Source organism: Dendrobates tinctorius, unplaced genomic scaffold (assembly GCF_039654945.1).
Source record: "Dendrobates tinctorius isolate UK_male_01 unplaced genomic scaffold, ASM3965494v1 ptg000128l, whole genome shotgun sequence".
NCBI lineage: Eukaryota > Metazoa > Chordata > Amphibia > Anura > Dendrobatidae > Dendrobates > Dendrobates tinctorius.
The window spans coordinates 17467753-17480015 of NW_027361796.1; the positions used below are offsets into that span (position 1 = coordinate 17467753).

General features: G+C 39.8%; 1 protein-coding gene across 5 annotated transcripts in view; it reads left to right on the forward strand.

The window, feature by feature from the left end:
• Positions 1–12263, forward strand: part of MLLT3 (MLLT3 super elongation complex subunit) — a 389891-nt gene that overhangs the window by 202218 nt on the left and 175410 nt on the right. For all 5 annotated transcript variants that reach the window (XM_073542701.1, XM_073542697.1, XM_073542699.1 and 2 more), the window contains one exon: positions 5191–5793. In XM_073542701.1, coding sequence (XP_073398802.1) covers positions 5191–5793 — 603 coding nt within the window. The remainder of the gene's footprint in view (positions 1–5190; positions 5794–12263) is intronic.

Sequence of the window (12263 nt, forward strand, 5' to 3'; positions counted from 1 at the left end):
TAAAAACAGTGAAATATTTTACCTCACAAAATGTATCCTCTGCGATCTCCTGCTGTAATGTAATGTCAGTATTGTCTTTTGCTTCCTCCCCTGCCCAGGAGATGCGGTATGCTCCGTACACGGTCAGACACAGTCAATTTTTAAAATGATCTTCCATTCGTGGGAAAACTCCTTTAATGTGACCGGCTTCCTCTGTCTGTAGACACGTCGCACATCTGCCGCCGTGATCAGCCGAATGATTCACTGCGCCTGTGTGGAATTCATGCAGGAGCAGTAAATCAGACCGCCGCCATTTTTGTGCAGACAGATAGCGGTGGTCACATTAAAATTGTGCATGCGCTCCTGCACAAAGATGGCAGCAGTCAGTGAATCATTCGGCTGATCCCGGCGGCGTGTTCGTGACGGTGTTCCGCTGGTGGTACTGTGCAAGAGGCTGCGTACGGTGTATACAGTGTGTGTGGTGTGCGTACGGCGTATACCGTGTCTGTGTGTGGTGTGTATGGCATATAGAGTGTGTGTGGTGTGACGGTGTTCCGCTGGTGGCACCGCTCAAGAAGCTGGTACCACCAGCAGTTTCCATATTGAGACACCCATTACTTGGGTGTCCTAATATGGCGGTTGGAGAACTTCCGCCGCTTGGAATTCTGGGATCCAGACACATCTGGACAGAACAGGATGTGAAGACATTACAAGGTAAGTACCGTATATATTAAGATGGGGTTATCATGGTTTTGATTGTAATCATGGAGTTATATGGTGTTAAATACAATTCATTGTATTCATTGTCTTGTACCTTTTGGGTGTGCATCTTTTTCTGTATTGATGATTTTTTTTTTTCTCTGATCATTAGTAGTTATTTACAGGGGTAGCACCCTAGTTGTTGTTACATTTAGCTGTGCATCTACATTTTTTTTTTCATTGCTTCATACATTTTATTGGAGAACCTTGCCCAAAATTGCTGATATCGGCATTATTGGCCCTACAATCTAATGTGTATGTAGCTTTCTGATATCATCTGTCTGGGTAGTAAAGGATAATGTGTCACACTTTCAATGAATAAAATAAAATCATTTATTGAACTTGTTTAAAATATGATTAGAAAATATAAATCAGAAAATATCAAAAATACTAAACAAAAATATTCAGCTGTGGACAGGATAAATGTTGAAATTAGTGATCCATGTCCATTATAAATTCAGTACATTAAAGTGATAGGGCAGTGTCCATCTAAAAGTGCATGTGCAATAGTATATCTCAGTACGTCCAGCATAATAGCAATGACATAAACACAAATGTGATACATATATAATCTAAAAGTGCATCTGCATTAGTATACCTCAGTGCATAAAAAATAATGGCACTGACATGATCATAAGTGTGATAAATAATGTATAGTTATTAGTGATGAGCGAGTGCACCCAAATAAGGTGTTATCTGAGCATGCACGGGTGTCTTCGGCGTGCTCGAATACTATGTTCGAGTCCCCGCAGTTGCATGTCTCGATGCTGTTCGACAGCCACAACACTAACAGGGATTGGCTAACATACTGCTGAGTACTGGCTTAATGGGAGTACTACAGTGAACCAAAATTTTTTTTTGTTAGGAAGTTATAAGGGTTAAAATTAAACAGCAATTTCTCATTTTTACAGCACAATTTTCTTTTTAGAGACCACATCACATTTGAAGTCACTTTGAGGGGTCTACATGATAGAAAATACCCAAAACTGCACCCCTCAAGGTGCTCAAAACCACATTCAAGAAGTTTATGAACCCTTCAGGTGCTTCACAGGAATTTTTGGAATGTTTAAAAAAAAAAATTGAACATTTAACTTTTTTTTTCACAAAAATTTACTTCAGATCCAATTTGTTTTATTTTGCCAAGGGTAACAGGAGAAACTGGACCCCAAAAGTTGTTATGCAATTTGTCCTGAGTATGCTGATACACTATATGTGCAAGTAAACCACTGTTTGGACGCATGGCTGAGCTCGGAAGGGAAGGAGCACCGTTTGACTTTTTCAACGCAGAATTGGCTGGAATTGAGATCAGACGCCATGTTGCGTTTGGAGAGCCCCTGATGTGTTATGATTAGGTAACCGAGGAGGATAACGGGGAATAGACTAGGCAACCGGAGAACCAGAGAGGTTGGTAGCTAGCGGATTGCAGACCCCTAAACTGACAACACAACTAGAATTAGCCATTTGACGTACCTACGATGCCCTAGATGTCTCAGCACAGCCACAGAATTAACTAAGCCTTAAGAGAGAAATGGGAAAGCTAAACCCCAAAGGAATAGATAGCCCCCGAACATATATTGCCAGTGAGACAAGATGAAGCACAAAACACAGGCGGAGAATAGAGTAAGCAAATGATGGGGCCCAAACTGTCTAGATAGAACAGGACGGGAAAGGATACTGTCTGCAATCACGCAAAAAACCCTAAGAAAAATCCATCACGTCTGATATCCAAAAATACTGAGGCCACACGACCTCTCCCCCACTAAATCAGAAATCTGGTGTGAACTGGTTACTAAAAAGACTACCATACACTGTGGCATATGGAACAGGGTCCAGCACAGGTCCCAACAGGGAACCAGGCTGAACTAACGCCAGCTAAGCAAAAATCAGAGACAAGCAAACATGGATCCAATGCAAAAAAAGATTCAAGAAGACAAATAACTTATCTGAAAGATGCAGGACGTAGCAGGAGACAAGCAGACTTCAAAATAAGCTCAGGAAGCAAACCAAATCACCGGTAAGAGCTGAGGGAAGGTTGTTCACTTAAATCTCCCCAGTCTGTAACACCTGACCTCCAATCATCCTGCTCTGGTGATTGACTTCTGTGAGCTAGACCAGCTCCATTACCAGCGGCAACCACCAGAAGGAGCACAAACTCAGAAGCCAGGTTAAAAGTGTTCACAACACTGATGTGCCTAAGCAGTGGAAACTCCCCAATTCTAACTCCAACCCTAGCCCCAACACACCCTTAATCCTAATCCCAACAGTGACCATATCCCTAACCACAAACCTAACCCTAATCCCAACCCTAACCCTAACTTTAGCCTTCACCCTAATGGAAAAATGGATTTAAATACATTTTTTTAAATTTTATTTTTCCCTAAGGCCTGTTTCACATTCCCGTCTTTCAAGGTCGGTTATATTCCGCCAGGCGGTTAAAAAAACCGATCCGTGTCCGTCATTGGCCAAACTGATGGCACTGGATCCATTATGTATACGGATCCGCAGCAGCCAGGAAGAGGGTGAAATTTAAAGCAACCGCGGCCCGGAAAAACGAGAGAGATCGAGAGAGATTTTCACACGGCTTTTCCGGAACGCTATTCAAGGTTAAAATCCCTGCCAGAGCAACTCGCCGGCCATGCACAATCCAAAATAACCGACCGGCGCTCTGAAAAAACTGTTTCAGAGTCCGTCTGTTCCGCCCGGGAGCCGCTAATGTTCTGACGGATCCATCAAAAACGGGTGAGACGGACGACCGTCAGTCAAAATCCGCCGCTATTGTAAGTCTATGGGGGGAAAAAAACGGATACGCCGAAAAAGGGGTGGATCCGTTTTTTTCTAAAAGTGACGGATTTTGACTGACGTCAAAAAATGGAAATGTGAAACAGGCCTAACTGAGGGGGTGATAAATGGGGGGGTTGATTTACTATTTATAGCAGGTTTTTGTTTGGCAGCTGGCACACACTAAAAGACACTTTTTATTGCAAAAAAAATAATTTTTGCATCACCACATTTTGAGAGCTATAATTTTTCCATATTTTGGCCCTCGAGAGTCATGTGGGGTTTAGTTTTTTGCGGAACGAGTTGACGTTTTTATTGGTACCATTTTTGGGCACGTGACTTTTTTGATCACTTTTTATTCCAATTTTTGGGACGCAGAATGAACAAAAACCAGCAATTCATGAATTTCTTTTGGGGGGTGTTTATACCGTCCTGCGTGTGGTAAAAGCAAAATTGATAAAGCGGTTTTATTCTTTGGGTCAGTACGATGACAGCGATACCTAATTCATGTAATTTTTTTTATGTTTTGGCGCTTTTATACAATAAAAACTATTTTATAAAAAAAATAATTATTTTTGCGTCGCTTTATTCTGAGAGCTATAACTTTATTTTTCCGGTGATGGAGCTATATGGCAGCTTGGTTTTTGCGGGACAACATGACGTTTTCAGCTATACCACATTTATTTATAGCCGTCCTTTTGATCGCATGTTATTCCACTTTTTGTTCGGCGGTATGATGATAAAGCATTGTATTTTTGCCTTGTTTTTTCTTAATGGTGTTCACCAAAGGGGTTAACTAGGGAGACAGTTTTATAGGTTGGGTCGTTATGGACGCGGCGATGCTAAATATGTGTACTTTTATTGTTTTAGATTTTTTTTTTATTCAAATATTGATTTAATGATATAATAGTGTGTTTTTTTTTTTTTAAATTTTTTAAAATATTTTTACAATTATTTAAAAAAAAATTTTTTTTATTTCCTTTTATGTTTTACACCCTGTTAAGGCTGATCGCTTATATGGCATGCAGATCTGCATACCTTATAAGCTGTAAGCGCTGCAGGGATTTGTCACTAACCTCCGAGACTTCCTGACATGCACTGCGCATGACAGGATGTCCCTGAGCTCTGGTAACCCGGTTGTCATCAAGGTGACATCGGGTTTTCATGGGAGCGATCGGGACCCCGTGTCATGCCACGGGGTCTCCCATCCAAAGGCAGAGGGGCTGTCACAGCTGGCAGCCCCTCTGCCGGCTACTTTTAAGCTATTTTTGATCAAAAACCGTGTTATAAAAAACTTAAATGCACTTTTGCTTTTTACTTATTTAGTTACAGCAGGGTTTTTTTCATTTTGTCTTTTGTAGGTTATGTAGGCTTTATGACCAATGTAAACATGCGTTTATCTGCTGCATGTGTACCAACCCAAACCAAGCTCAGTTGATGTGTTTTTTTTTTCCATTAATAAAGTATAGTTTTTTTATTATTTAATATGCCTGGGTTTGATTCCGTGATGTAGTATGAAGTGTAGCCTTGAGGTGAAAGGTATTTAGACTAAAATGTATACATGTGTAAACATAGCCTAATGTCAAATTTGCCATTCTTTTATCATCATCGTAACTAACCAATGCCTTATAAATTTCTATTGTCTGAAATTAATCTTGGTTATGTCTTTTGCAGGACCCAAGTAAACCAGTTAGTGTGAACAGTAACAGCAACCCAATTAGCTTATCTAAACCTCACAAATCTTCAAAGGAGCACAAGGAGAAATCTTCAAAAGACTCAAAAGAACATCGAAGTGCCTTCAAAGAACCATCCAGGGAACATACAAAATCTTCCAAAGAATCCTCCAAAAAACCCAAAGAAAACAAACCACTGAAGGATGAAAAAATTGTCCCTAAAATGGCCTTTAAGGAACCCAAGCCCATGTCCAAGGAGCCCAGGTGTGAGAACAATAATATTCTTACAGTATCTAGTGGGCATCAACAGGAGAAGAAGGTCTCTACTAAGAGGCCACCACATATTGACTCAGAGGATCCATTGTCCAGGAAAAGGAGGAAAAGCAACTCTGAATCTACTCTTAAAACTTTTTCTAATTCCTCACTACTTATATTGTCCTCTTCGGACAAAAAATCTTTAAAAGACAAATCTCAGCCTAAAACTGGGAAAGTAAAAGTTGAAAGTGAAGTCCTGGATAAGAAGAAAGTGTCGCTGCCCCCTTTTGAAGACATTGTGGACCCAAACGATACAGATATGGAGGATAATATGTCTTCTAAATCAGAGGTATTGTATACATTATCTACTTAGTTTTGGTTTAGTATAAGTTTTCTACTGCTAAAATAATATAAAAATGACGAGCGGACATGACTGATTGTGTTAACGCTTGCAAGTATTCTAATTATCTCATTGCCTTGGGCCAATAAACAATGCACAATACTTTGTTCAAGTTATGGTATTTAGCCATAAATCTGCTAGAAAGTAAACCTATATGCTGCCCAATCGTATCATAACCTGACTCCTTTTGATCTAGAATCGAATATGGAAATTTGAAAAAGCAAATAATGTTTGAAGTTTCTTTTATTGACAAGAAATTCCAGTTTTATAGAAGCCTCTAATCCATTGTACAATGTTTCCTCGAGCAATGCTGCCTAGTCACGTTTGAGGTCACATATGGATGTGCTGCCTGCTTACACAGGCTGAAATAAATCCAGATATGATGCAGGGTTTGTGTGGTCATGCATCTTTTTAGCTTTTTGTTTGCGCTGTTTTGGTAGAATGGAGCTATTTAGTTACACTATCATATCTGATTTTATTTGCAGTTGGCAAATGCTTTTACAAGAGGTGGTCATATCACTTGAATTCTTCTCCCCTGAATGTTAGTCCGTGTCTTAAAAGGCTGACTTTCTTACATTTCCGTGCAGGAGCGTACCTGTAGAAAGGGTTGCAAACCCAGAAGCCTAGGGGGAGGACCAAAGGGTCACTTTGGCCCATATCGGAAGACTTTTACTATTAAAGAACTTTGATATTTGTGGGCCCTCTTGGTGATTTTGAATTGGGGACTTTAAACAAGCAGGTTACGCCGGTGTTTCAAGGGCTAAAGTAAACCAATCTGTCAAAAGAGCTAAACAGCTTGATGTGTGTATGCATGTGTGTGTGTATACTGGCACCTTTTTAAAAAATGTGGGTCAACAATCTTGTTTCAAGCATGTGATGCTCGTTCAAATTCACCTGTGGCAAGTAATAGATGTGGACATTATGAAAATTACACCTGAAACCAGATAAGAAGGGGCGAAATTCTCAATCTTTGCAATGTGTGTCTGTGTGTGTGCCACACTAAGTATATAGAACAGAAAGAGGAGAAGAGAACTATCTAAGGACTTGAAAATCAAAAATGTTGAGCAATACAGTATCCACATTCTCAAGGTTACAAGTCCATCTCCAGAGATGTTGATGTTTCTTTATCCACGGTGAGTAACATCAAGAAGTTTACAACCCATGGCACTAAAGCTAATCTCCCTGAACTTGGACATTAGGAAAAAATTGATAAAAGGTTGCAACTCAGGATAGTTTGGATGGTGGATAAGCAACCCCAATAAGGTTCCAGAGAAAATCAAGCTCCCCTCCCTGCAGGCTGAGGGTGCATCAGTGTCAGCGTGAACTATCCGTCGACATTTGAATGAAATGAAACGCTATGGTAGGAGACCCAAGAGGGCCCCACTGCTGATACAGAGACCTTAAAAAAAGCTAGACTACAGTTTGCCAAAATGTATATGAGTAGGCCAAAATTCTTCTATGAAAGGGTCTTGGGGAAAGATGAAACCAAGTTAGAGCTTTTTGGTGAAACACATCATTCCACTGTTTACTAAAAATGTAATGAGACTTGCAAAGTAAAGAACACAGTACCTACAGTCAGATGTGGCGTTCAATGATGTTTTGGGGTTGCTTTGCTGCCTTTGACACTGAGTGCCTTGACTGTGTCCAGGCCATCATCGGGTCATGGGTCTTCCAGCAGGATAGTGACCCCAAATATATTTTAAGAAGCACCCAGAAAAGAAATGGATGGAAGCAAAGCGCTAGAGAGTTCTGAAGTGGCCAGCAATGAGTCCGGAACTAAATCCCATTGAACGCCTGTTTAGAGATCTTAAAATTGCTGTTGGGAGAAGGCATCCTACAAATATTTAGACCTGGAGCAGTTTTCAAAAGTAGAGTTGTCCAAAAGTTCCAGTTGAAAGGTGTGAGAAGCTTGTTGATGGTTATAGGAAGTGATTGATTGCAGTTATTTATTCTACAGGGTGTAATTAAATATTCAGTTGAGGGTGCTAACCATTTTGTCTAGCCCATTTTGGGGTTTTGTGTGAAATTATGTCCAATTTGCTTTCTTTTTTTCTGTTTTTTTTTGTGTTCCAATACACGCAAAAGAAAACACGTGTATAACTAAACATGTGTGATTGCAACAATTTTCTGGGAAAAATACTTAATTTTATGGAACAATTTAAAGCGAGCCAACAGTGTTGGCCATAACCATATGTGCATGTATTTCTGCATATGGTGCTCATTCTCAGTGTGGCACTCATACTAAATTCTGAATAAATCGAGATGCTTTTAGATCTTTCACCTTCCTGACCGGGACAATTTTTTTTCAATTTTGACCAGTGTCACTTTCAGGTGATAACTCGGTAACGCTTCTACGGATCCCACTGATTCTGAGATTTTTTTGTTGTTGTGACATATTGCACTTCATGATAGTGGTAAAATTTCTTTGCAATGACTTGCATTTATTTGCTAAGAAATTGGAAATTTTGCGAACATTTTTTAAATTTTGCAATTTTCAAACTTAATTTTTATGCCCTTAAATCACAGTTATCTCCCACAAAATAGTTAATAAATAACATATCCCACATGTCTACTTTACATCAGCACAATTTTTGAAACATAATTTTCTTTTTGTTAGGAAGTTAGAAGAATTAAAAGTTGACCAGCGATTTCTCCTTTTTACTACAAAATTTACAAAACTGTTTTTTTGGGGGCACCACATCACATGTGAAGTCACTTTGAGCGGCCTATATGACAGAAAATACTCAAAAGTGACACCATTCTAAGAACTGTGCTCAAAACCACATTCAAGAAGTTTATTAACCCTTCAGGTGCTTCACAGGAATTAATGGAATATGGAAGGAAGAAAATAAACAATTAACTTTTTTCACAAATTTTCCTTTATACCCTATTTTTGTTTATTTTGACAAGGGTAATAGGAAAAAATGGACTGCAAAATTTTATTGTCCAATTTCTCCTGAGCATGCCTATACCTTACATGAGGGAAAAAATTGCTGTTTGGGTGCTCGGAAGGGAATGCGCGCCATTTGACTCTATGAATGTAAAATTTGCTGGCATAATTAGCGGACGCCATGACCTGTTTGGAGAGCCTCTGATGTGCCAAAACAATGGAAACCTCCCCCCCCACAAGTGACACCATTTTTGAAACTAGACCCCTCATGGAACTTATCTAAATATGTGGTGAGCACCTTGAATCCCAGGGTTCTTCACAGAAGATTATAATGTTGAGCCGTGAAAATAAAAAAAAATTATCTTTTTCTCACAAACTTTTTTAGCCCCAAATTTTGCATTTTCACAAAGGTAACAGGAGAAAATGGACCCTAAAATGTGGTCAAAAACTACTTTTGAGGCACAGTGCAAAGTTGAGAAGGAAAGAACAGCCAGTTCAGATTTAGCTGGACTGTTTGAGCGTGCCATGTCATATTGGGAGAGCCCGAGGTGCCAGACCAGCAGAACGCCGCATAAGTGACCCCATTTTACAAACTACACCTCTCAATGAATTAACCTAGCGGTGCAGTGATCATATTGACACCACAGGTGTCACAGAATTTTATACCATTGGGCAGTAAATAAGAAATAATTAAATTTTTACCACCAAAATTTTGTTAGCCCAAGATTTTACATTTCATACTATAAAATGGGTAAACATGCCAGCAAAATTTGTGCCACAATTTCTGCTGAATGTAGAAATATCCCATATATGACTGTACAGTACTGCTTAGCCACATGGAGAGACTCAGGAGGGACGGAGTGTTATTTGCCTCCTGGAGTGCAGATTTTCCTAGAATGGTTTGCATATTCCTTATACAGAGTCCCTAAGTGCTAGAAAATCAGAATCCACCGTCGTGTGACCCTATTTTGGGAATTTATCTACAGGTGTAGTGACGATATTGACTGGGTGTGTTCTAGAAACATGCAGTAGTGTGTTGCTGTGTGAAAATTGCAAACTACTGTTGTAGTGACCAATATGTTGTATTGCCCAGTACGTTGTAGTGACCAGCTCATGCTTTTGCAGACATGTACCTCTAAAATAGGCGGACTGTCATCTCTACAGAAATGCCAAACATGTGGACGGTAAATGTGTTTTAAACACACTAGCACTCAGAAGGGAGGGGGGCATTTGGATTTAGGAGCACAATATTTGCTAATTTTCATTTGGGCAGTGAGGAGCTATTTCACTTTTACAGAGCCTTTGTAAAACCAGTAACGTGAAAGCCTCCTATATTTCCATTGACGGGTGACAGACCTGAGTGGTAATTTGCATTTTTTGTGGATTGAGTTGAAGATTTTATTGGGAGCGTTTTACATAACATTTAGGGACAAGTTAACGTTTTTACAGGCCAAAGAGGAAAAAAAATAGATGGTACTCCGTGAAAATTAAGTAAAGCCAGCCTTTCTTTATTCAATACAAGTAGTACATGGATGCAGGGGAGAAGGTTCAGCGGAGGACGACAGCCGTTTCATGTCGATCAGACACTTCAACAGGTCCAGGTATGGAAGAAAGTGAATAGGCAGTCTCACTTCAACAGGTCCAGGTATGGAAGAAAGTGAATAGGCAGTCCCTATTATAGAGACAACGCCATCTTCACCACCTCTCTGTAACAACAATTAATAGCAAGTTTTTTTCAATTTAAAACCAGCAATCAAACAATTTTTTTGTTTGCAAAAAGACGGATATGTCGATCTTATCATTAAACCCAGATGGACCTTGTGCATTTTGCGTTTTATCCATCTGGCCTTCCGACATAAAAGTAGTTTTTTTTAAGTCATCACCTTGGTCTGGTAAAGACACCCTTTCTAACCCAGCAAAACAGAGTAGCTTCGGGTCTGAATTATGTGCATCGCGTATATGCTCAATTAGACGCATTTGATCCCTCCATGTGGAGATCGATTTAAAATGTTCCCTAAACCTTACAGTAAGGGCCAATAGGTTTCCTATATAGAACCTGTTGCAAGGGCAGGAGACGACATGCACAACAAACGGAGTTCTACAAGAAATAAATTGATTAACAAAATGTGATATTCCACCTATGGAGACTAGAGATGAGCGAATTTGTTTGGATTCGGTTCCGAATATGATCAGATTCGAATACTGTTTTTTCAATATTGGCCGACACAGACGAACGTCATTAGAGTCAATGGGAGTAGAAATTACCGAATATATTCAGAACCGAACATAAGAGAAACATTCGGCCCGAATAATGTTCGAATATGTCAAAATAAGATTCGGGACAAAATCCGAACAAATTCGCTCATCTCTAATGGAGATTGGATTCATTTTCAAGTGAAAAAGACAGAAGTGGCAAGAGCCACATCTGTGATTTCCCTTTACAATGGAATTTTTAATTTGGGGTACCTTACGGACAAAATTATCCTTCAAATTTTGACACAGTCTATAAGTAATTAACGTTTTTCCTGAACCATATCTCTTAGATTTTTTTAATGTAAATAAAGTCCATGACTTCTACAGCTAATAATAATTCAGATCAAGGCAGCAATACCTAGTCCTGCTCTCAGCTGCAAAATGGAAACGATTGTATTCAATCTAAGCAATGCTCTATGAGCGAAACTGCATGAGCTACAGACTGATACACTGTAACAAACTATCAGGGCAGATAGTGCAGCAGCTGCTGATGTATTGCTCTCAAGATGGATTTCGTCAACCAAGGTATCATTGTAATCAGTATAACAGCGCCGACCTGACACTGTCTGTAGGTTACTGAGCACAATCCTGCTGGCAGGTTCCCTTTAAATACTTTGTAAAAATCACTTAGCTCCCATGATTCCACTTCTCTACTATTTTTTGTCCTGCATTAGTCATGAGCGAATGTGCTTGGATAAGGCGTTATTGGAGCATGCTTGTGTGCTAACAGGGTGTCTTTTTGGCATGCTCGAAAAATATGTTTGGCGACCGCAGCTGCGTGTCTCGTGGCTGTTCGTCAACTGCAACACATGCAGGGATTGCCGGTTTGTTATTACTCGAGCATGCCAAACTTACTCGATTAGCACCGGAGCATGCTCTGATAACACCTTGTCCCAGCACAATTACTCATCACTGTTCTGCATATTCACATTTCATGCTTTTGGAGTGCAGTAGGTTAAATTTCTGCTTTTAGTGCAACTGGTCAGTTATTCAGTGTAGTCTCTGGAGGCTTGTGCTTTCATGCCTACACCAGAGACTGCTAAACAGCTAGATCAGCTGCACAGCTGTGATTGACAGAATGTGGAAGGGAGGGGTGAAGGAACACATCCCTAGAGAAGACTGAAGAAACTCCATTGGATTTCAAGCAGAGATTTCACATGCTGTTCTCCAGAATCATCAGATGTGAATATCTGCAATGGAAAAACCCAGCATGTAAAGGAAAAACTGCAAAGTAGGGTGAGCTTTGTTTTTTTTTTTGTTTGTTTTTTATAATGTA